This window comes from Kogia breviceps, chromosome 13 (assembly GCF_026419965.1).
Source record: "Kogia breviceps isolate mKogBre1 chromosome 13, mKogBre1 haplotype 1, whole genome shotgun sequence".
NCBI lineage: Eukaryota > Metazoa > Chordata > Mammalia > Artiodactyla > Physeteridae > Kogia > Kogia breviceps.
The window spans coordinates 59,245,281-59,272,537 of record NC_081322.1 but is presented as its reverse complement, the minus strand read 5'-3'; the positions used below and the strand labels follow the sequence as shown (position 1 = coordinate 59,272,537).

Sequence of the window (27,257 nt, the reverse complement as noted above, 5' to 3'; positions counted from 1 at the left end):
TGCTTCTATCTGCAGTTCCGAAGCAGAAAGTTTGGAATAGGTAAGGGTTCTGTATGAAGTCAGGTGGAAACCTTGATTTTGACCTTTCTGGTAAAGAGAGATTCCTGCTACTCTCTTCCATTCACTCATTCTTTATCAAACATTTGTTAGGGCCATGAGTTTTAATGTGTCACCTCTGCACCATGGCAAAAGCCCGGCGTTTTTGTCCAGCAGTGGTTAAAAGCATCAGCTTTGAAGCCTAACTAACTTCGGCTAGTTAAATTGTTGGCTCCACTATATTTATGAAGTTTATTCAATCTGTTAGTATTTCTTCGACTTAAATGATTTTGCTTTAAATATCAAAGGTGGCCAACTGTACTAAATTATATAATATGTGATTGCTCTGTACAATTTATTAATTTTATTACATTGCATTATGTTTTTACCTTTGGATATTTTAAGAACATAAGAGGTACAATTTCCCTCAAGTTACTTTACTATAATTTTTCATCCATTTATATAGTCCTTTGTCTTCTTAATATTGAGATTTCTAAGAACCTGCCCCTAGGTCAACCCCATGACTGAGTACAGGATCCCAACACCTGTGCAGAAGGAAGAGCAGCTGTGTAAGGAAGAAAGCTGGGTGAAATTCAGAACCCTATTCCTGTCCCTAGCATCCTGATCATTGATTTGATGAGGTTGCTACACCCAGTCTTTCCACTTTGGGGTACACCTAGCCTTCTTTCATGACATTATTCCTATGCTTCCCTTTCCCCAGTTGCTGTCACAAGTTTGCAAAGTGTCCTAACTTTGATTGCCTCTTTTGTCCAGACATATACCAGTGACTCTGTATGGGAACTTCTAAGATCACTTAATGGAGCCTGTGTTTATAGGAAGGCATATTACCGATAAACTTTGTCCTGATCTAAAAGTGCCAAGTCAGCTCTTGTTCAGCATGGGCACCGTGCTTTCTAGGTCCTCAACAGCTGTTAGCTGCAACTGCACAGGCTCTTCCTCCCCACTACAGGGTTGTAGTAGAAGCCCAAGGAGAGGAGGAAGGGGAATTTGCCTGGTGGCAAGATCTCCAAAAACTTAAAATATCAGGATAGAGGGAGTCCTCCTCTCTTCAGCCAGTGGAATGAGAAATCAAAATGACCAGACATCGAAAACTCCATGTGGCTCCTTTAGGGCAAGCTCTAAAGCCTGACTGTGGGCTTGCAGGCTCGTTTTGTTTTAGCCAGCAAGATATTCTAAAAGAAATGGAATTTAAACAACTTTAAGTAAGACAAGTACTCTCTCTGGTTCTAATAGTTCCTGCCCTTCTATGTTTGGCCACTATTTTGCCCCTTTTCCTTTTAACTACTAAACCAAGCCCAACTCAGTTTTAATTTCTCAATTTTCTCTATTCACAAGGTTAAGGAGGAACAAAAACTGTATGAGGAATCAGCAATTTCTACAGGAAAAGATTGCTTTGTTCTTCAGACTACAGTAGGCTAGGTAGGGGAGCCAGGCTTGGTTTTGTCCATTTAGTCCAAAATTATTTTTTGTCAATGGAATGGATTTTGTTTGTCTTTCATATGCCTACCTATGGGAAGGCTGATTCTGGCAAATTCAAAAGGAGTATATATATATATGTATATTTTTGGCTGCTCCACGCAGCTTCTGGGATATAGTTCCCCGACCAGGGATTGAACCCACACCCTCGGCGCTGAAAGCGTGGAGCCCGAACCACTGGATCCCAGGGAATTCCCCAAAAGAGTATATTTTTAATAATATAAAAATTCTTTATTTACTTTTTTTGGGGGGGGCAAGGAATAGCGACTTTATTTGGAAAGCCAGCAGACTGAGAAGACTAGTGTCCCACAATATTTAACTCCTGAGTCATACTTTGGCTTAACATCACTGCAATATTCCTGTTTATTCTCTTTTTTTCTAATCTGAGATAATAACATAGATTCTTAACAGGTTAGTAATTTCAAGTGTTATTATATTCATGATCGCAAAACCATTCTGATACACTTGTCTGGACTTAATGACTCAGTGTCTGGAGGATCATAGTACAGAAGAAAAGTATGGATTAATTTGATTAAAGTAAATGTTTGGAATAATTCTGGCATTGTTCTGTATTTTGGACAGCATCATATGTCATACAATTCACTGACTCTGTATTCTTAAGCTTGGAAGTAGAACTTTTTATTCCATATGCATGCCGTCCGTTTTACAGAAATGTTATCTATTTGTTCATAGGTAATTAAATAATTTCACTTATTTTGGGCAAAGATGAAAAGTAGGGATAAATTAAGAAGTAAAATAAAGTTGAAAAGTTACTCTATATAAGGTATATAATTACAGAATCTTAGTATTTCCAGACTTCTAATGTACCATCCTCAGCTTCATTCCATGCCCTGTACACATTCCATGAGAACCTCAACTAGCTATTTTATTGACAAAAATCTTTTGTCAATCTACAAAGTAGTATTAATTCACCCAGTGGCATTAATTTATCTTCTAACTCTTTCAATCATCAATTTGTACCAAGCCCCATATCCATCAACAAAACAATTTTTATCTCCATGGACGTTCAATCAATTCAATGTGGAATGGCTTCAAGTCTCAAATGCACAGAAGGGCAAATTTACTTTTAACAAATGTATAGTCAAAAATTAAAAAGCAAAACAAATTGCTCCTGGCAAATTCAGGTTCCCTCAAGGCAAGGACAGCATAAAAATGGCAGGGAGAAGCTCTAAGTCATTCATGACTAAAGCTCATGAACTAACTGGATTGCACTGAATCGAACCAAGGAACAACTTAGAAATATGGAGTGTATACTGGCCTCACCATTTTTATTCCTTCTAAGTCCAGGCACCATAGAGAGAGGAATGACTAAATCTCTATTTTTAATAGCTGCTGTAAAGTATTTTGCTCTGTAGGGCCTATTTCGGCAGTTCCTGGTGGTAATATATGGCATTTCCCTGATTAACAGCCATTTTATAACTTGTGTAATTGGCCACAAATCAGGTGAATGTCATAATGTAGCAAGAAAACATTCCCATCTCCATCAGAGCCTTGGCCTGGATTTCTGGAGGAATTATTACTTGAGTAGTTTGTGGGTTTTCATTACTTTAAATAATGTACTACCTGAAGTACAAAAAAAGACATTTAAACTAATGAACATTTCTGTCACCTAACCCCTTCTACCATGCCTGTCCTTAGATTTCTTTTTCCCTTGGAAAAAATTTCTTAAAAATCGGATTCTTTTTCATTTTTATAACACCAGTATTTGTGGGGAAATAGAGGCAAGGGCAGGGCTGGAAGTAGGGTGAGGTGACTCAGGCACTCCCCTCAGGTGTGAAATTCAAAGGGGCACCAAAAAAATCAGTGATCAAGGTAAAAATGTTTTAATGCAGTATTTTTTTAAAAAATCAAAATAGATCAATGATGAGCAAATATTAACATTCAAAATAAAAACAGGATCTAACTCTGTACTTGCATGGCTCAACCTCTCTCACCTCACCCTGATCCCAGTTCCGGGCAAGGACATTGGAGACAAAGGAGTGATGGCAAAGTAATGAGATCAACTCAACTTGCCCAATAGGAAAATAGGGTTGACTCTATAGTTACTGTTCAGGTTGTAATAAGTGCAATCTCCTGCATAGGATTATATATATATATATATATATATATATATATATATATATATATATATATATATATGTATATATATATATATATATATATATATATATATATATGTATATATATATATATATATATATATATATATATATATATATATACATAGGGCTGTATTTCACCTGTGATACGTAATCCAAAGCATTTACTATCAAAGTGCCATCTATAATGGAGAAAGAACGTGTAATTCCATACCAGGCTCTATTGGAGACTCTTCGTTTAAAGCATGACAAATATAAATGATGATAAAATCTCTTTTGTTTCTAAGGTTAGTAAAGACCAACACCATTCTTTTATTTAAAAAATATGCTTATTTCCTGATTTGAGATAGTCATTGTGATACTATACACTAGAAATACAAAGTTAAAAAGAAGACCCTGTGACTGTCCTCAAGAAGATGGAAGCCAAGTCCATGGTTGCAGTGATTTGATAAGTCTATGAGAAAGGTATGCACAGAGAAGAGGCATGGAATTCAGATGGGGTGCTAGGTTTCCCAGAGAAGATGACATTTGAGCTAAATCTTGAAGGTCTGGTAGAAGGCAGTTGGATGAAAAAGAAAGAAGGATGGTGAGAAGTTCCAAAGAGAAGAATGAACACTGTGGAATGTGGAGTCTTGAAATGGTAGCATGTTTTCAGAGGACATGAATGTTTCAGTAAGGTTGCAGAGCTGGATGCAAGCCAGAAAAGGGTGAGTGAGACTGAAGATAGAAACAGGAGGCAATTAAATGAGAACAGGAGATATCTAAATGAAATAAAAACATAATAGCTTATCTAGAGTGTGGCTGTATTGAATAATACATTTTAAATGCAAAACCCAATAATATATCAGGGTAGATATATTGTGCACTTTGATCCTTCAATTAGGAATAAAATACTTAAAAATGTATTTAAAAGGTGAAAACTTTTCGAGACGTGCCCCACTAAATCGAAAGTTTCACAAGGATATTTATACTACATCTGCCTGATTCATTCCTTTGTGACTATAATTTCCAAAGTCAAAAAAAAAAGGTGGGGTTTGGTGCTCTTTAAAATTTATCATACTTTAAAAGTTCCTAAACTCCAGATACAGATGAAATGATGCTATAGAAATTAGGCTTAACAATTATGAAGTATTGCCCAGTGCAAAATGAGGTGTGAAGGCAAAATACCGTAAAACTGATCAGAGAGTTTACTTGCACTAAATCTAGAGAGTAAAAATAATCATAAAAATTATGCTGCAACAATTACACTTTTCCAATAATTTGATAAAATATCCTGCCAATTACAACTACAATTAAACTGAAAATAATAATAAAAAGTGGTCACACTAACCTTTTACATCATTTGCTAACTTCTTGGCTTCATTAAGAAACCCGAAGCTTTTCTGAAGAGAGCCTTTGGCACCTTCGTGTAATGAACCCTGAGGACCTGTTGCCTGCGGAAAGAAAAAGAAGTGTCACATATCTCAAACAAAAGAACTATGGAGCAGAGATATCTAGCAGGCATTTGGCACACAGAGTTTACCTTCAGGAAAGCATTCTGGGCTACATATGCAGAATAATAAATTATCAGCACATATTTGTGATTAAAGCCAGGAGACTGTTTATTGGGAGATGAGCAGAAAGCCTAGAATAGAACCCTTAGGAATCCCAACATTTAAAGGCAGGTACAGAAAGCTGGGCTGGCAAAGTGATTGAGATTCCAGAAAGGACAAAGAGAACCTAGGAGAGCATGATATTATGGAAATCAAGAGATAGAGAAGTGGCTCAGAGTATGATGACTGGCTATGTTGCAAGGTCAAAACTGGTCAGTACTATCAAGTGCTGTCAAATGGTCAAGCAAATTAAGAACTAAGCACATCCTTGACTTTATCCCTAAGCACATTTCATTCAAGTTGTGGGGTAAGTGGGGGAGCATTTTCTGTCCCCTAGGTGTTGAAATGAGGAAGAACACTGCTCCTTTTTTGAAATGCATCTCAGAGTACTAGGGCCAAACAAAATCTTCTAAATGCCAATCTCTGAGCCACAATCATCTCCTAGCAAAGATGGATTTGTTGAGCCTTGGACTAAAAGAGGTGACACAAAGATAATAGAGTGATATGGGAAAACGATCATTTAAATTGAATGCTTAGTTATCCATTATAACAGTGTTTGCTCTTCAAGAATCATTACATAGTACATTAATACCAAAAGATAAATCAAATGGGATCTTACCTGTAAATTTGAAATTGGAAGAGTATTTCAGGGTGCAAGAAGGGCTAGAGAACGCTAAATACTTACTGCTGAAGTTATAGATCTGAACTCAGGTTAGCCCGACATAATACTCTTCAAATACATCTCCAGTGCCTTAATAACATTTTTTATCAGTCATATGATTTAAACATTAAACTAGGAGAGATTACAGAACTTGCTACTGTAGTGGCAAAATTTATTTTAAGGTGTTATTCCAACAGTTTTAAATAATCTATTGTCCATAGAACAGATTGATTATATAAAACTATGACATCTACAAAGGGACATATTGGAAACATCCACAAAAACAAAAAGAGACATTGTGCATTTACATCTAGCACTTGCAAAAAGAGCTGTCTGACAACCCTGACAAATTATTCTATGGGAAATGGACAATCTCTTCAATTGAGAACACAGAAATTCTTAGTCCTGCAGTTTCCTGTGGGAAATGAGGTACAGTGACACCACGTAAGTGTAATTTATTTTGGAAAAAAAAGGAGGAAGAGTGTCAATATAAATGGCACAAATCCAATGGACCTTACTCAAAAAAAAATAAGCCTCCATTACCCACTCAGGTTCTATATTTGTTCCAAATTTATATGCCGTTCTTACTCCCTTGGTTATAGGTTTCCTGAGTCAAAACAGATTAGAGAAAGGACATTACAGAGAAAGAAGGATGAAGATTCTCTAAATAGGCACATGAAAACAGCTGAAGTGACAGCTGACAATCTGTCTGACAATGAGGAAAGAGAAAACCAACAACTAGAGAGAAGAGTTTTTAAATCTCAGAAATCCAAATCGATAAGGATAAGGATGAAATAGGATGCCGATATTATTGTAGTAAAATGATTAATGTTGATAATGATGACCCTGAGGCATCAGGATAACACCGATCATTCATAGTGCAAGATGCAACCAGACAAAGCAAACTTTCCCCATAGCCTTAATGTGTGAATTCCTCTCTACAAGAACATAATCTGGTGAGTATCTAACAACCAACATTTTACAGCTAATCTTGGCTATGCAAAGTGAGGCATGGGAGTAAAGGAGGGAGAGAGAGTTGACTTGCTGTCCATAAGAAAATTAAAGAAATGAGGTAAGAGAGAAGAGAAGGGCCAGACAACATGTGAAGAGGCTAAAGTCTGAGCCGTGGAAATTGTGGAGGGATTAGGAACAGTGATGGGTAATATTTATTTTTTTCTACTTTCTTACACTTTTCAGCAGTTTTATTGAGGTATAAAAACACTTCACATATTTAAAATTTACAATTTGATAAGTTTTAACATTTATACACCCATGAAACTGCCAAACAATCAAGGTAGAGAACATATCCATCATTTCTTTTCAATCCCTCCCTTCCACCCCTCCTTGTCTTCCCCCGTCTCCACTGATCTGCTTTCCATCACTATTAGTTTGCATTTTATAGAATTTTATACAAATACAATCATCCAGTATGTACTCTCCTTTCTGTCTGGCTTCTTTCATTCAGTGTAATTATTCTGATGTTTATCCATGTTGTGTGTGTATCAACATGTGATCCCTTTTTTATTTACATGGATATGCCCCAATCTATTTATTCATTCATCTCTTGATGGACATTTGGATTATTTCCAGCTTTGGCTATTCTAAATAGAGTTGCTATGAACATTTGTGTACACATCTTTGTATGAACATATGCTGATTTCTCTTGGAGTGGAAACCTCTAAGTGGAGTGGCTAGATTATCTGGCAGATGTATGTTTACATTTTTTAGAAACTATCAACATGTTTTCTAAATTATTTGTACTATTTTAAATTCTCACCAGCAGTGTATGAGAGTTACGTTTGCCTACATCCTTGTCATTACTTGATATAGTCAGTCTTAAAATTTTAGACATTCTAATAGGTGTGTACATCATTTGGTTTTAATTTGCATTTTCCTTGTGACTAATAATATTGAGCATCTTTTCATGTGCTTATTTATTTATTCTTTGGCTAAGTGTTCCAATTTTTTGTCCAAGTTTTAACTGGGTTTTTTGTTGAGTTTTGAAAGATATTTATGCATAATATGAAAACAAATCCTTCATCAGATATGTAATTTGCAAATATATTCTTCTAGTCTGTACCTTATCTTAATAAATGGTTGGATTTGATTTGTTTTAACATTGTCCATAATGTTTGAATCTATGTTCATGAGGGATATTGGTCTATAATTTTCGCATTTTTTTTTTGGTAATGTCTTTGTCTGGTTTGTACCATAGTAATACTGGCCTCTTAGAATGAGGTAGGACATATTTTCTCCTCTTCAATTCTCTGAAGAATTTACTATTTCTTTCTTAAATATTTGGTAGAATTCACCAGTGAAGTCATTTGGAACTGAAGTGTGTGTGTGTGTGTGTGTGTGTGTGTGTGTGTGTGTGTGTGCGCGCGCATGCGCGTGTGTGAATGTATGTGAGGGTTTTAAAATACAAATTTAATTCCTTAATGAGTATAGGGCTATTCAAGTTATTTATTTATGGATGAGTTTCAGTAGTTTGTGATTTTCAAAGAATTTTCCCATTTTATTCAAAATGTCTAATTCTTGGCATAAAGTTGTTCATAATTTTCTCTTATTATCCTTTACTGTATGCAGAAGTTGCTGTGATTTCACCTCTTTTATTCCTGATATTGGATATTGGTGGTCTTTCTCAATTTTTCTGATGAGCCTGACTAGATGATTATCAGTTCAATGATCTTCCATTGGACATATGCACCATCATCCAGCAACATGACTGAATCCTGACTGAAGTCCATCTTCCGATAAACTTCCCTGCTGCCAATTTCTTATCTTGCATTTATGAGTGTTGCCTGCCTTTTGCTTCCAGACATCTTGTCTTTCCTGTTTTTTAGGAAGCCAGTGATTTTTTCCTGGATTCTTAGTCAACTACTCCTTGCTCAGATGTAAGGAGATGGGTGGTATATATGGGGGCATAGGAGATATTGTAGCAACAAGGTAAGGAAAGACAAGGAGACAGGGAATTTTGATGTGTGGATGGGAGAGCAAGTATTTTGGTTGCAAAGGACTGTAGATTTTATGAAGGGCAGTGTTAAGAAGTAAGGGTGTTAGGTAGTTTGGAGTCAGTTTCTGGAAAGTTTGAATGTTAGACTAAGGAAACTGGACAATAAGCAATATGGAGCCGTTAAAAGTTTCTGAGTAGGAATGTATGCTCAGAGCAATAGTCCAGGAAGAAGAATTGGGCAGCTATGTGGGAGGAAAAGGAGATATCAGTTGGCTATTGTAATAGTATGAGCCAGAGAAAATAGAGTTGTAACCTTAGGCAAGGGCGTTGGAAATGAGAGGTTTGGGTTCAAGAGATGTGGAGGAATAGGACACGTTTCAATATTTCAAGAAGCACTTCAAAATATTAAAGTAAAGAGCTGATGGAGTACAACTGTCAGCTATAAGCAGTGTACTAACAATCCAGGTTTAAAAGACAAGCCTTTCATATGATAACAGAATGGAAAACACTAACACGTTATGGATGAACAGAACTGTTTCAATTCATTGGAATTTGGAGAGTTCATTTTCCAACATTGCTTAGTAAGTCACTGAAGCACATCAGCAATATCAGGACAGGTGATGAAGCAGCATTTTCCAAGCTAATTATACTTCATGCATATTTATAAACATCACATCTGAGTTTCTGGGCTGTGTCTACAGCATATGTGAAATATAAATGAGGTTCTTAGACTTGCAAGATATTTTGTTACTTGCTTTTTAGAGACTGTATTTTTATAAATAATAAGTTCTTCTCTGTGTATATATACATATATGTATTTATAAATTATCTAAAACCTTTTATTATATCACACAAAATAAGATCTATTATTACATGTAGGTTGCTATATGTTTTATTAGCTAATAATCATTTATAAAAAATGTGAGATAATTTAAAACATCAGAGAAGGAAAGATACAGGAAAAAGTAAAATGATAAAGTCTACAAAGATTTAACAGAGGCTTGGCACTTACTTGGCTTTTAATACATGTTAGTTTTCTTCTTCCTACTATTTGTTAAGTATTCATAGTGACTTGCTTAGGCACCATGTTATTGATTAATAGATGAATGAATTGACTGATTTACCCAATAAAAGTTTTTAGCTCTCTCAAGCACCAGAGTAAGCTCTGATTATTCAAAGATCGAAAGACTCTGCCTTCTCTAATGGAACAAGTGGAGTGGAGAGACAAACCAAAAAATCCTTATAAAGAAAATGATGACTGCCATAATGGAGTATGGAAATATCTAAGTGTTTTGTTGTCAGAGGAGGCTCTCTTAGGGGGAGGAGATGTGCAGGTGAGACCTAAAGTTAAGTTTATCAGGATGGTATACCCACACCCCACTGATGTATTATTTAAATAAGTAAATTTAGAAGTTATTGTTTATATTTCTTTCTATATTATATTTTTATTATTTTTCTGAATGTTCCTCTACTAACTTCTTTATTAGAGATAAATTTTCTGAATTCATTGAACAAGTTGGTGCTAAGGAGAGATGCATAATTGTTTTTGTTTATTTTTGTTTTCTAAAGAAAGTACTAGCTGAAAATTCATCAGCATGGTTTATAGCCTATTACATTACTTCCTCTTTATGAAATAATTTTATTTTAGAGGACAAGTCTTGCACATTTCCAAAGGGGATAATGTGTCAAGGTAATATGTGACTTAGATGATTTTAAATTCAAAATCTTTTTAATAAAGAAAACTGTTCAAAATGTGCAGAGGTATATGTAAGGGCTGATCATTAGCTGCAGTGTGTTTATGTAAAATATTTATCAGAAGAAATTTATATTTGGGCATATTAGGCTGTTGTTAAACATCAGGGAAAAATTTCTTACTATAATAAAATAAATTCTTAGAAGAAATGGTGGAATCTAGCCCTATATACATTTTAAAAGACATAACTTTTGAGAACACTGAAAAATGTGCAAATGATGTTACTAGATATATTAAACTACAAAACAGTTATGTAAAAATTACCCATTTGTACAAAAGCTATTTGCACAGGAAAAGGTAGGGGCAGATAAACAACATTATAAAAGTAATTATTTGTGGTTGGTGAGATTACACACATTTTAGATTTTCTCCCTCTTGCTTGTCTGTATTTCCTATTTTGTTTTATAATGGACATGAAATGCTTTTGTAATAATTAAAAAGATCATACACAATTTTTTAAAAAGGAAATCACTGTGTATTGATTTTAAAGGTGTTTTAATATAACCCATATTTTAAAAATCTACAGGATACTAGAATGAAATCGTGAATCAAAAATAACCCAAAGAATGACTTTGGTCAGAAATCTGGTGAAAGAAAGGCTGTAGATCCTAGCATTGCATATCCTAAAATGGGACAGGGGTTAGATGAGTCTCTGGAGGACTGGAAGCAACTGAGCACACAAAGGAGACCAAGGGATGAAATAGAAAATCTCCAAAACTACTCACAAGATTTTAGAATTCATGACTGCGAATTTGCAGCTTGAGAACACCAAGAAAGACAACTGAGAGAGGATTTAAAAGTATATAACATAATTGAAAACAGGTTTTCACCAGTCACAGCATGAGAACCATTGCTCCATCACCCTTGGGTGCCACTGGCTTGCTGCTGACAAGCTGTTGAGGGTAGGATGGGTGGGTACCACAAGGAGTCTTGATTTTGAGTACAGACAATGGATAAAGGTCTATTGAGTTAGAAAACCTTCTCAGAGGGCTTACTGCTTTCTTTCCATTTAAGGTACAGAATCAAACTCAACATGGCAATTTCACTTCTTGATTATTCATACATTTATTATTGTATTTATTCCTACTGGTGGAAATCTCAAATATCAGGTCTGAGAGCATTGCTGCCTTGAATAAAATTAGTTTAAATTTATATTGCATTATAGCCTCACCCCAAAGAGTTTCTGTGTTGCTGACTGATGTAACAAACTTTTTGATTTCATTTTTAACACTTTATGTCCTCAATTTTTAAATATGCCAAATTCTGGGTAATCAAATAGAAGTTTGTTATTCTGCTTCCAATAGATTTTCTTAAAGTTATTGACACAAATGAGTGTATCATGTACAAAGAAAATCACTAAAGTCAGCTGGCTTGATGAATACCGTTTTCACACACATATTCAATATTTTTCTATGTAACTTAGATACTCACTGACTTTTCCATATTTCCTCTTGTGTGAATCAGTTCTTAGATAAGTTGCTGAATTGCTGATGGAGAAAAAAATGCTCACCAGTTTTAGTGACAGATTCAATTGTCACACCTATTATGGATTATACTATTTTTCCATTAACACTACACTGGTACAAACTTTAAATCCCAATGATTATAGATATTAATAAGAAGTCAAAATTATTGTTTGAACGACTCCTAAGTAATCACTGGCAGAATAAAACACAAGGTATATGCGAGTTAAAGTTTAAAACTTGACTGACACTATATTATATTGGGCCTTTTTTTTTTTTATTGGGCCTTTTGAATGCAATGTGTATTCTGCCAATATTTGCACACTTCTTTATGTAGGAAATAAAAACTCAAAATGACCTTGCAAGTATTCTTTACGTATTTTGATTCATCCAATTACACAAAGCAAATATTAAATAAGACAGACTGAAAAGATGATATGACCACATTTCTGAATAGATACTCATTAGAAATACCTTAATGTTTAATCCTATTGTAAGATTCACAGTGTTTAACTATATGATGTATTGATCAATAGCAGTGATATCAAAAGACTCTGGCTACAGATTAGGAACCAAGATGGCGGAGTAGAAGGACGTGCTCTCACTCCCTCTTGCGAGAACACCAGAATCACAACTAGCTGCTGGACAGTCATCAACAGGAAGACACTGGAACCCACCAAAAAAGATACCACACATCCAAAGACAAAAGAGAAGCCACAATGAGGTGGTAGGAGGGGCACAATCACAGTAAAATCAAATCCCATAACTGCTGGGTGGATGACTCACAGACTGGAGAACACTTATACCACAGAAGTCCACCCACTGGAGTGAAGGTTCTGAGCCCCACGTCAGGTTCCCAACCTGGGGGTCCAGCAATGGCGGGGAGGAATTCCTAGAGAACCAGAGTTTGAGGGCTAGTAGGATGTGATTGCAGGACTTTGACAGGACTGGGGGAAACAGAGACTCCACTCTTGGAGGGCATACACAAAGTAGTGTGCACACTGGGACCCAGAGGAAGGAGCAGTGACCCCAGGGGAGACTGAACCAGACAGACCTGCTAGTGAACCAGACAGAACCAGACTGAACCAGACAGACCTCTCCTGCAGAGGTGGGGGGTGGCTGTGTCACACTGTGGGGACAAGGACACTGGCAGCAGGCTTTCTGGGAAATACTCCTTGGCGTGAGCCCTCCCAGAGTCCACCATTAGCCCCACCAAAGAGCCCAGCTAGGCTCCAGTGTTGGGTTGCCTCAGGCCAAACAACCAACAGGGAGAGAACCCAGCCACACCCATCAGCAGTCAAGCAGATTAAACTTTTTACTGAGCTCTGCCCACCAGAGCAACACTCAGCTCTACCCACCACCAGTCCCTCCCAATAGGAAACTTGCACAGGCCTCTTAGATAGCTTCATCCACCAGAGGGCAGACAGCAGAAGCAAGAAGAACTACAATCATGCAGCCGGTGGAACAAAAACCACATTCACAGAGAGATAGATAAGATGAAAAGGCAGAGGGCTATGTACCAGATGAAGGAACAAGATAAAACCCCAGAAAAACAACTAACTGAAGTGGAGATAGGCAACCTTCCAGAAAAAGAATTCAGAATAATGATAGTGAAGATGATCCAGGACCTCAAAAAATAATGGAGGCAAAGACCAAGAAGATGCAAGAAATGTTGAACAAAGACCTAGAAGAATTAAAGAACAAGCAAACAGAGATGAACAATACAATGACTGAAATGAAAACTACACTAGAAGGAATCAATAGCAGAATAACTGAGGCAGAAGAATGGATAAGTGATGTGGAAGACAGAATGGTGGAACTCACTGCTGCAGAACAGAATAAAGAGAAAAGAATGAAAAGAAATGAAGACAGCCTAAGAGACCTCTGGGACAACATTAAATGCAACAACATTCGCATTATAGGGATCCCAGAAGGAGAAGAGAGAGAGAAAGGACCCACGAAAATATTTGAAGACATTATAGTCAAAAACTTCCCTAACACGGGAAAGGAAATAGCCACCTAAGTCCAGGAAGCTCAGAGAGTCCCATACAGGATAAATCCAAGGAGAAACATGCCGAGACACATAGTAATCAAACTGGCAAAAATTAAAGACAAACAAAAGTTATTGAAAGTAGCAAGGGAAAAATGACAAATAACTTACAAGGGAATTCCCAGAAGGTTAACAGATGATTTCTCAGCAGAAACTCTACAAGCCAGAAGGAAGTGGCATAATATACTTAAAGTGATGAAAGGGAAGAACCTACAACCAAGATTACTCTACCAGGCAAGGATCTCATTCAGGTTCGATGAAGAAATCAAAAGCTTTACAGACAAGCAAAAGCTAAGAGAATTCAGCACCACCAAACCAGCTCTACAACAAATGCTAAAGGAACTTCTCTAAGTGGGAAACACAGGAGAAGAAAAGGACCTACAAAAACAAACCCAAAACAATTAAGAAAATGGCCATAGGAACATACATATCGATAATTACCCTAAACATGAATGGATTAAATGCTCCAACCAAAAGACACAGGCTTGCTGAATGGATACAAAAACAAGACCCATATATATGCTGTCTACAAGAGACCCACTTCAGACCTAGGGACACATTCAGACTGAAAGGGAGGGGATGGAAAAAGATATTCCATGCAAATGGAAGTCAAAAGAAAGCTGGAGTAGCAATACTCATATCAGATAAAATAGATTTTAAAATAAAGAATGTTACAAGAGACAAGGAAGGACACTACATAATGATCAAGGGATCAATCCAAGAAGAAGATATAACAATTATAAATATATATGCACCCAACATAGGAGCACCTCAATATATAAGGCAACTGCTAACAGCTCTAAAAGAGGAAACTGACAGTAACACAATAATAGTGGGGGACTTTAACACCTCACTTACACCAATGGACAGATCATCCAAAATGAAAATAAATAAGGAAACAGAAGCTTTAAATGACACAATAGACCAGATAGATTTAATTGATATTTATAGGACATTCCATCCAAAAACAGCAGATTACATTTTCTTCTCAAGTGCGCACAGAACATTCTCCAGGATAGATCACATCTTGGGTCACAAATCAAGCCACAGTAAATTTAAGAAAATTGAAATCATATCAAGCATCTTTTCTGACCACAGTGCTATGGGATTAGAAATCAATTACAGGGAAAAAAACGTAAAAAACACCAACACATGGAGGCTAAACAGTGCATTACTAAATAACCAAGAGATTGCTGAAGAAATTAAAGAGGAAATCAAAAAATACCTAGAGACAAATGACAATGACAACACGACGACCCAAAACCTACAGGATGCAGCAAAAGCAGTTCTAGGACAGAAGTTTATAGCTATACAAGCCTACCTCAAGAAACAAGAAAAATCTCAAATAAACAATCTAACTTTACACTTAAAGGAACTAGAGAAAGAAGAACAAACAAAACCCAAAGTTAGCAGAAGGAAAGAAATCATAAAGGTCAGAGAAGAAATAAATGAAATAGAAACAAAGAAAACAGTAGCAAAGATCAATAAAACTAAAAGCTGGTTCTTTGAGAAGATAAACAAAATTGATAAACCACTAGCCAGACTCATCAAGAAAAAGAGGGAGAGGACTCAAATCAATAGAACTAGAAACGAAAAAGGAGAAGTTACAACAGACACCACAGAAATAAAAAGCATCCTAAGAGACTACTACAAGCAACTCTATGGCAATAAAATGGACAACCTGGAAGAAATGGACAAATTCTTAGAAAGGTACAACCTTCCAAGACTGAACCAGGAAGAAATAGAAAATATGAACAGACCAATCACAAATAATGAAATTGTAACTGTGATTAAAAATCATTTAACCAACAAAAGTCCAAGACCAGATGCTTCACAGGTGAATTCTATCAAAAATTTAGAGAAGAGCTAACACCCATCCTTCTCAAACTCTTCCAAAAAATTGCAGAGGAAGGAACACTCCCAACTCATTCTATGAGGCCACCATCAGCCTGATACCAAAACCAGACAAAGATACTACAAAAAAAGAAAATTACAGACCAATATCACTGATGAATATAGATGCAAATATCCTCAACAAAATACTAGCAAACAGAATTCAAGAACATATTAAAAGGATCATACATCATGATCGGGTGGGATATATCCCAGGGATGCAAGGATTCTTCAGTATACGTAGATCAATCAATGTGGTGGACCATACTGACAAATTGAGAAATAGAAACCATATGATCATCTCACTAGATGCAGAAAAAGCTTTTGACAAAATTCAACACCCATTTATGATAAAAACTCTCCAGAAAGTGGGCATAGAAGGAACCTACCTCAACATAATAAAGGCCATATACAACAAACCCACAGCAAACATCATTCTCAATGGTGAAAAACTGAAAGCATTTCCTCTAAGATCAGGAAAAAGACAAGGATGTCCACTCTCACCACTATTATTCAACATAGCTTCAGAAGTCCTAGCCATGGCAATCAGAGAAGAAAAAGAAATAAAAGGAATACAGATTGGAAAAGAGGAAGTAAAGCTGTCACTGTTTGCAGATGACATGATACTATACATACAGAATCCTAAAGATGACACCAGAAAACTACTAGAGCTAGTCAATGAATTTGGTAAAGTTGCAGGATATGAAATTAATGCACAGAAATCTCTTGTATTCCTATACACTAATGATGAAAAATCTGAAAGAGAAACTAAGGAAACACTCCCACTTACCACTGCAACAAAAAGAATAAAATACCTAGGAATAAACCTACCTAGGGAGACAAAAGACCTGTATGCAGAAAACTATAAGACTCTGATGAAAGAAATTAAAGATGATACAAACAGATGGGGAGATATACCATGTTCTTGGGTTGGAAGAATCAATATTGTGAAAATGACTCTACTACCCAAAGCAATGTACAGATTCAGTGCAATAACTATCAAATTACCAATGGCATTTTTTACAGAACTAGAACAAAAAATCTTAAAATTTGTATGGAGACACAAAAGACCCCAAAGAGCCAATGCAGTCTTGAGGGAAAAAAACGGAGCTGGAGGAATCAGACTCCCTGACTTCAGACTATACTACGAAGCTATAGTAATCAAGACAATATGGTACTGGCACAAAAACAGAAATATAGATCAATGGAACAGGACAGAAAGCCCAGTGACAAATTCATGAACCTATGGTCAACTAATCTATGACAAAGGAGGCAAGGGAATACAATGGAGAAAAGACAGTCTCTTCAATAAATGGTGCTGGGATTGTGTGGATATACTACTTTTAATCTATTCACTTGTGGACATGTTAACTTTTTTCTAATTTTTGACTTTTGCAAAAGTACTATAGACATTTGTGGAAAATTATTTTAAGGACATTTGCTCTCTTTTATCTTTAGTCTATATGTTTACCATTTTAAAAAACTATTGCAAAGTAGTTGTACCATTTTACATTCCTACCAGCAGTGTGTTAAAGATCAAATGGCTCCACAACCTCTCTAATATTTGGTATGGTCCATCTATTTAATTTTAGCCATTATAATAAGTGTGCAACATTATCTCATTGTGATTTTAATTTGCATTTTCCTAATAAGTAGTGATGGTGAGCATCTTTTCTCTAAATTTAATTATTAGTTCGAATATACTTTATAGATTCGTTAAGATTTTCTGTTTTCAAAGTTATGTCGTCTACGAAAAGAGATTGTTTGCTTTTAAAAAAAATCATTTTGATATCTAATTCACATTAAAGAAATTCACCCATTTAAAAAAATAAAGTAAAAAAAAATAAATGGTGCTGGGAAAACTGGACAGCTACACTCCCTAACACCATACACAAAAATAAACTCAAAATGGATTAGAGAGCTAAATGTAAGACCAGGCACTATAAAAGTCTTAGAGGAAAACATAGGAAGAACACACTTTGACATAAATCACAGCAAGATCCTTTTTGATCCACTTCCTAGAGTAATGGAAATAAAAACAAAAATAAAAAATGGGACCTAATGAAACTTAAAAGCTGTTGCACAGCAAAGAAAACCATAATGAAGACGAAAAGACAGCCCTCAGAATGGGAGAAAATATTTGCAACTGAATCATCAGACAAAGGGTTTATCTCCAAAATATATAAACAGTTCATGCAGTTCAATATTAAAGAAACAAACAACCCAATCCAAAAATGGGCAGAAGACCTAAATAGACATTTGTCCAAAGAAGATATACAGATGGCCAAGATGCACATGAAAAGCTGCTCAACGTCACTGATTATTAGAGAAATGCAAATCAAAACTACAATGAGTTATCACCTCACACCAGTTAGAATGGGCATCATCAGAAAATCTACAAACAACAAATGCTGGAGAGGGTGCGGAGAAAAGGGAACCCTATTGCACTGCTGGTGGGAATGTAAATTGATACAGTCACTATGGAGAACAGTATGGAGGTTCCTTAAAGAACTAAAAATAGGGCTTCCCTGGTGGCGCAGTGGTTGAGAATCCGCCTGCCGATGCAGGGGTCACAGGTTCGTGCCCTGGTCTGGGAAGATCCCACATGCCGCGGAGCGGCTGGGCCCGTGAGCCATGGCCGCTGAGCCTGCGTGTCCGGAGCCTGTGCTCCTCAACGGGAGAGGCCACAACAGTGAGAGGCCCGCGTATCACAAAAAAAAAAAAAAAAAAAAAAAAAAGGAACTAAAAATAGAATTACCATATGATCCAACAATCCCACTATTGGGCATATACCCAGAGAAAACCGTAACTCAAAAAGACACATGCACCCCCAATGTTCATTGCAGCATTCTTTACAATAGCCAGGTCATGGAAGCAACCTAAATGCCCATCGACAGATGAATGGATAAAGAAGATGTGGTTACATATATACAATGGAATATTACTCAGCCATAAAAAGGAATGAAATTGGGTCATTTGTAGAGACGTGGATGGATCTAGAGACTGTCATACAGAGTGAAGTAAGTCAGAAAGAGAAAAACAAATATCGTGTATTAACACATATATGTGGAACCTAGAAAAATGGTACAGATTAACCGGTTTGTAGGGCAGAAATTGAGACACAGATGTAGAGACCAAACGTACGGACACCAATGGGGGAAAGCAGCAGGGGAGTGGGGGTGGTTGTGGGATGAATTGGGCGATTGGGATTGACATGTATACACTGATGTGTATAAAATTGATGACTAATAAGGACCTGCTGTATAAAAAAATAAATAAAATTCAAATTAAAAAAAATTTTAAAAAAATACCATAATATTGGATGAAGGAAGTCAGGCCCAACAGAATAAAAAAAAAAAAAAGAAAAATAGGCTTTTTCTGCATTTACTGGGATGATCTTGTGGATTCTGTTCTTCAGTTTGTTGGTGTGGTGTATCACATTGGTTGGTTTGCAGGTTTTGAACCATCCTTGCATCCCTGTAATAAATCCCACTTGATCATGGTGAAAAAAAAAATCTGGCTACATATGGACTCAAAAACTAATAAAAAAGAAGAAATTATTAGGAATACTACTAGTACTAAAAGAAATAACAATAAAGAAAATAATAATAAGGAATGGAAAAATTACAATAATGGAAAAGAATAAGTTATGAACAGTGCTTCTCTGGTGGTGCAGTGGTTGGGAGTCCACCTGCCGATGCAGGGGACACGGGTTCGTGCCCCGGTCCGGGAGGATCCCACATGCCACGGAGCGGCTGGGCCTGTGAGCCATGGCCGCTGGGCCTGTGCGTCTGGAGCCTGTGCTGCCCAACGGGAGAGGCCACAAGAGTGAGAGGCCCGCATACCACAAAAAAAAAAAAAAAAAAAAGAATAAATTATGAACATAAAAGTTGGAAAGTATTATTTTCATAAGCATAACAAATAATAAAAACTTAAATGATTACTGCTGGTTTGAGGACAGGCAAGAATTCTATTTATCTTTATTCCTGTGTGTTTCATAATGCTACTATATATTAAATACAATAAATATGTTTTTTTAAAAAAGCTTTTAAAAATTTATAAAATAAATTGAAAATGTGAACATGCTTAATACCTCATGTCAATAAACAGTTCAGAAGCACCTATTATAAGCACCACAACTGCATCAAGGAAGGATAGTTGGAGACTGAATATTAAACCAGATTAAAAAATAAGTGTTAAGCTTTGGGGAAGATATTAACTATCAGCATTAAACCAAGAGAGGGATCCGAATAGACTGCACAAAGTTTTTTAAAAAGCTATTACTGGGCTTCCCTGGTGGCGTGGTGGTTGAGAGTCCGCCTGCCAATGCAGGGGACACGGGTTCATGCCCTGGTTCGGGAAGATCCCACATGCCGCAGAGCGGCTGGGCCCGTGAGCCATGGCCACAGAGCCTGCGCGTCCAGAGCCTGTGCTCCACAACGGGAGAGGCCACAACAGTGAGAGGCCCGCGTACCACAAAAAAAAAAAAAAAAAAAAAAAAAAAAAAAAGCTATTACTTTAGCTGACACAGCTCAGTACATGGACAATATGCACTCAACTTGGAGACAGATCTTCTAATCCTCAAATTCTGACCTGCTATCTTCTTTCCACAGCCTGATTAGGAAATTCTGGCACACTACTTGAACCTAATTCTAATCAATAAAAAATCCTACAAGGCATCTACATTCAAATAAATATTCATAGATGATCTCAAACTAAGTAGGGAAAGTGATTTTATTTTTTCTTTGAAATTTTCTTCTCTATTCAACTTTCCTAATTCTCTTGGCAGTATATATATCTTGTTCATTCTGAAAATCTGGAGCATCCTAGCCTTTCTAGATTCCTAGTATCAATGTTTGGAGATGGGAGGGGGCAATTTACATTTAGTGATCAGCTACTATATTCCAAGTATTACCTATATGAAAATCATGGAATATATTACTTGTGAAATAATGCAAATGAAATTCTCACGGAGTTGTTCATGCTTCTGTCCCCTCGAGGTCTATTTTCAGCTTAAATTTTAATTGTGGAGACATTATTTTCTGGTAAAAGGAAGTAGAAATAAGAAAACACCACAGTCACTAAGCTGTGAAATGGTGGCAGCAGGCCATGGGAGCAGAATACCCAGAGTAGAAAGCAGGCAGAGATGAAACATCTTTCAAAGCCCCGGATGCTGTGGCTGTGCAGTTGGCATCTGACCCAAAGCCTTTTCTCCCTAATTATTTTAAGACTTTGTTTTCTTTTTCTCTTTAGTTCTGTAGTTTAACAATGATCTTTCCATGTGTGGAATTATTTTATTTATTGTGATAAGCTTCCTTAACTTGAGAGATCATATCATATCTTTCACCAGCACTTGAAAATTTTCAGTATCTCTTTTACTATTACTATTCCCCATTCTCACCCTTTTCAACTTACGGAACTCCTAATAGATTTGCATTTCATTTTTACAATCTATATTCCTTGTTTCTTACACTCCTTGTATGTTTTACCATACTTGTTGCATTCTGGGTAATGTATTCAACTCTTTCTATTAACTCATTCTCTTTTCCTATATATTTTATTTTTAGAAATTTTATTTGCTTCTGTTACAAATTTCCGTAATCTTCTGTATTTTTTCTTTTTATCACTCTTCTCTATTCTTTTTAACATTTCAATACTTTTAAACACGTTTATTGTACATTCTCTTTCAGATTTTTTAATAACTTCAGGATCATGTTACATACTTTGCCTGCCTACCCTCTTTCCTACTTGATTATTTATAGTGTATCTAAACAGACCACTTTTCTGTGTCCTTCTAGATGCTCTAGAGTTTAGAAGAGCCAGGAACAGTTCCCCTCCTCTCCCCATTAAACTTTTAGCTTGGAAAGTCTTGTACCATATGGACTTTAATCCATATATAAATATATACGGTATTAATTTGGACTTCAGTCCACAGGCTTATGGTTTTAGCAACTTATGAGAGACATTTTTCACAACTGGAGGCATGAAAAGTAACAAGGCTCCTTGGCATGTTCTGGGCTAGAAGGAGTGTTTGTTGATGAGAACAATTGTTTCCAAGTCTCACGGTTTTGCATACTTTCGATTAGTCAAAAAAGATTCCTTCTTTTGTAGGTTTAGGATGATATCTGTGATGTCTTCTCTCACTGCCTGGGCTTGCTTTAAAATCCCAGTCCCTAGACATATGACCTATATTTATGTTCCAAATTCATTGAGTCACCAAGCTGCCAGCTCTAGAATGGGCTATTCTGTTTTACTCTCGTTTTTATTTTTAGATTTTCTTTTGTTTCCTCTTTATAAAATAAAGTATGTGTAAAATTTTGGGGAGTTAGAATTTACCTAGCATTTCTGTGAACTTCTCACATTAGGATGGATCTGAATTAACTCAGACTGCCATGTTGTTAGAGCTCCCTGACTTTGCTTTCTAGTATCCTTATTTTCTATCAGGGTTTTTCTCCCCACTGATCTGTCACATAAGAGTGAATTTACAAAAATCCAATGTATTCTGTAGACTCGACCCTAAAGCAAGAAAAAACTCCTTCAAGTTTCAAGTTTTTTGAAGAAAAAGCTTCAAGTTTTTATGGATGTTTACTCTCCTCATACTAAGGAATCAACAGTGGGAAGTCACTTACAACAGCAATTCATGTATTTTTAGAATCAGGTGTCTAAGGCTTTAAACTTACTTAATTTTAGGTATATTTTCCTCCTGTAAAATATTTGTTTCAGAATTTCCCCCCCTCTTTTTAGTTCATCTAAAGCCTACATATCACTTACAAAGCACTGTTCTTTACTAACTGTCCCACTATTACTGTTTCTATGAGAAAATGCATTACTCACAAATTGCACTCACTTTCTTCTGTATTTTATATTATTTTTTCCTAGATGTGCCTGAGAAAGTGCATGCCAAAGCTATTTAGACTAATGGCTCCCAGGAGTGATGGGTAACTGTAGCAAGGGACAGAACTTGAATTTGGAGAATAAAGAGGAAGACCACATTGTGTACTGGTGTTGAAAGCAAGTATAAATTCTTCTCAATTTCTAGTGCTGATTCTTAGTGAAGATCAGACTAAACACTGAGACTGAGACTAATTGAGAAAGAGGATTCTGGATTAGAGGAAATTAAGGGATTTTGCTGGTGTGCGTGTGTGGTGGGGAGAGAGAGAGAGAGAGGGAGAGTTTCAGACAATAACAATGATTGCAGTGTAAAGAAGAGGGTATAAAAGAAAAAAGAAATCTTCAGTTGCTGTGGGAAGTGATTCTTTTTTTTTTTTTTAATGCAAGATACCTAGGGAAGGTGAGGACTGCCTACATTTTTTACACTGAAGTATATATCACAGAGCACATTCCATTCACTTTGAGAAAGGGAGAGAGGGAGAAAAGAAAGAAAGGAAGGAAGGAGGACAGCATTTCAGAATAGATGGAGACTATGTGATTATTGTTGTGTGATGATTCTTCAGGATCTTAAAGAACCAGATCTAAGGAATCCATTCTACATTAGACTTCCTTTTTGTTCCTTCCTTTTGTTTGCTGTTTGGATATACCAGATTCAAGTGCACAGCATCTAAGAACTTCCCAGTGAAAAGGGCAGAGGGTCTCCTCTCCCAGTGCTACTGATACCGTGCCTATTGCCTCTGGAGGTCATCCCAAGGATCCAGCAGCATATGAAATCTACTTTTCACCTACTTCTAAAATCTGATCTGCTTGATAACATAGGTTTTAAGTTCACCTATGATCTGGAAAAAAATTTTTTAAGGTTTAATTCTCTGTTATTTTAGAGTCTGAGGACTTTTTATAGCATCAAAGCAATAAAGATTAGAAAAAAATTACTGGATCTTCATATTCTATTTTGTAAATGGTGACATATTTCCTTTCTCTTTCTCCTTGTGCACACCAATGAGAGGTACAAAATGAGATGTTATCTTGGAGATCATGAGAACAATCTTTTGTACCAATGATATAATAATAGTAGTTTTCTGCCTAGCACTAATAGAAATAGAGTGTTTTTTCATGTCTGTTCCTAAAATAATATTTCATTTTGATATTTAAATAAATTATATATAAAAGGGGCTGTTACTCTTCACATAGGAACTATACTACAACCTTGAATTGTTTATAATCTACACCTGCTTATTATTTAATTAAAATAAAGGATCAACTTTTTTCTCACTCATATTTTCCTTTCAATTCCATTGTTGATTATGTGTGCCCTACAAATAGGTAGACTTAAGCAGATTTTTAAAAGTAAAGTGGCTTTACAAATGCTGTCAATTATGCTTTGAGACTATTCCATATTCATTTGTTTCTTTTCCTGCGGTATTTTCAATGCTTTTTTTCTTCTCACATTATCTACGTCCATCTTCTTCACAGTAGTAATTGATTGCTTTATTGCTTGTCTAATATGTCTTTTTTCTCCTCGTATAAATTCCTGCTTTGTTTCCTTGTCCTTTGTTTCTAATTCTCTGAAAACATTCTTCCTTCTTTGCAGGACTAGACTCAAATGACTCTTTCATACATAAATAATAAACTTAATCTTACTCTTCTGTGTTTATCTATAGCTCTAGCAATAATACCAGCTCTAACATTTATGGGATGCTAGTACTATCTAGGTAATTGCTCAATTTAATGGCAATTATATTTCTTTTCCAGTATAATAGCACTATATTATAATGAATTATTAAAATTAAAACTTTATTTATTCTGTTCTTGAAACACAGTCCAACAAACTTTCTGGCCAAATCAGTCTTCTGTGTGTTTGCTGATAGCCACTTAATAAATCAGTGATTCTCTTTAGCTTTTACTTTGTAATTTTTCAGACATTTAATTATTTTTACATGGCTTATAGAGAAGGAATAACAATAACAAGGGGACATGCTGTAATGCAGTAAAACTTGTCCTAGTTAAAACAAAAAACAACAACAAAAAACTTGTCCTAGCTCTATGTTTGAGTTTGGCTAGCCTATCATGTATAAGCATCAGTGTTGAGGAAAAGTGAATATTTCATGTTGGCATGAATATGAGAGTCTCCTGAGTATAAAGTGATGGTATTAAATTTGGGTGAAAATAAACAGATCTTTAACATAAAGTGTTAAAAGTTTATAAAAATGAAGCAATGACAATAGTGAGGATTTTACTGGTACAAAATGTTGTAAATAGGCATGGAAAATGTCATTTAGAATGACATTCATTCATTCATTCACTCATGAGTGTCTACTCTCTGTCAGGTACTGTGCTAAATGCTGAAAATGGTGATCCAATAAAACATGGGTCAGATGAAAATGGTGAACTTGAAGACTAGGATCTTCAAATAGATTTGAAAAATGGTTCATTTTGAAAGGATAATTGAACATAGGGAAGTTTCTGTAATAATTGTGTCATGATTTTGAATAAGAAATAAATAGAACATATGGTATTGGTAGAGCTCATTCCAGAGAAACCAAAACAGTACTAACTGCTGATGGAATATGATGTATCATTCATCATGAACATAAAATAAACCTGCTAAGAGTGTGGCAAATACCTCCAATATCCCCGAAATCCATGAAAGCATTGTGCTCAATACCAAAGCAAAGAAAATACGGATCTGTTTCTTCAACATCACTATTTATGCATATTTCATTCACAGTCAAGTGTCCAATCAAATTTTTTTCTCCTGAAATTCTGATGTATTGGGGGGGGTTCTGTGTGAAGCCAAAGCAGTAAGCGATGGTTCTGAACATTTTAACTCACCACGTGCTTCCTATGAAATGAAATTTGACCTAAAATAGTATTACCAAGGTTTATCACATAACTCGGTTACAAAATGTTGCTCTACATGTAAAGGAAAACGATTTGTTACTATTGAAGATACTCAGAAAATGTGCTATACTTAGAACCCGAAAACTCTAAAATATTAATTGCAAATTTACTTTGAACAATGACAGCAGCCAAAAGTAGCTTTGAAGGTACACATTTCAACTGATAAAAATAGTATAATAGTTTAGAAATATATAATCTAGCGTGTTTGTAAAATGTGTAACTTATAATCAAACTTTACATAGAATCAATCTGTATGTGACTATAAGCACTGGTGTTAATGTCCAAGGCACTTTCTTACTGAAGACATATGGAATAATAGTGATAAATTTCCCTGTTCAGAGTCTTATGTTTGACTGTTTTTCCTTTGCGAGTTGGTGGCACAAACTATTTGGCATCTGTGATAATTTCAAGACCCTTATTAATAGTGAAAAGCAGTAGGTGACTGAGAAAAGAGTTCTGCTATGACTGAGCATTTATTTTGGATAAAATTTAAAAGGAGCCTTTGAAAATAATACAAAACAAATATTCTAATTTACTATCATTTGCCAGAGTTTTGAGAAACTTGAGAAATTTAGTTTAGGTACTTATTCAGACAGATTGAACTCCATTCTCAGTACATAATGCTATTTATTTCTTACCAGTTCTGTGGCTTCCTGTGCAAGAACTTGGGCTTCTTTGGCAATTTTCTCAGCTTCATCAATATAGTCCTTAATATTGCTGTAAGCTTTGAAGGCTGCAGTGGCATTGAAGGAGATGTTTTTGGCCTCATCAAGGATTCTGTTGGGATTGCCCCAAAAAAGAACATCAGAGCAGCTGGTACTCAAACGAAGAACATCTTACTTATAACAAATATGGCTTCCAAATGACCATGGTCAGTATAAATATGTTAATTCCAAACCACAGTGAGGTATCTACTAATTGTAATATTGTAATTTTCAGTTTAAACTCATATTCCTAAATAATTAAGCAATGAAATACTACCAACATATTTTTAAGTACCCATAGCATCCTCCAGAAGTTTCTGCAACCATGAGCACCATGCAAGTATGAGCAGTGAGACGATTCTTTATGTTATTTGTGAAGCACGCACAAGTTTCAGAGCACTTGTTCTATATTATTGGAATGAACTTCACAAAATCTCTTTAGAGTAGGTGCACTTCTCAGATGAGGACAAATGAGTCTCGGTTAAATTGCTTGTCTCAGGTCACATGACCAACATGTCACTAATTAGCTAATTAAGGACTTGAAGCCTGCCTCTGTTGACTTCTAGCTTACTGCTCCATTTACCATCCTTCAGATAAATTAGCAAAATGTTAAAAAATGTTGTAAAATTGTTATAAAATGAATTGTATGTGAATTTTTTCCCAGGGTCTTCAAACATTAATATTTTCCTTTGTATCAAGAGTTTTAAGTATTGAAACAGAACCTTACACATGGAGTATATTAA

At 35.8% G+C, this 27,257-nt stretch overlaps 1 protein-coding gene across 9 annotated transcripts in view; it reads right to left on the bottom strand.

Annotated features, from left to right (window-relative positions):
- The window catches only part of LAMA2 (laminin subunit alpha 2), a 608,480-nt gene that overhangs the window by 76,005 nt on the left and 505,218 nt on the right, over positions 1–27,257 (bottom strand). For all 9 annotated transcript variants that reach the window (XM_059083775.2, XM_059083777.2, XM_059083778.2 and 6 more), the window contains 2 exons: positions 26,449–26,587; positions 4,984–5,086 (listed from right to left, as the gene is read on the bottom strand). In XM_059083775.2, coding sequence (XP_058939758.1) covers positions 4,984–5,086; positions 26,449–26,587 — 242 coding nt within the window. The remainder of the gene's footprint in view (positions 1–4,983; positions 5,087–26,448; positions 26,588–27,257) is intronic.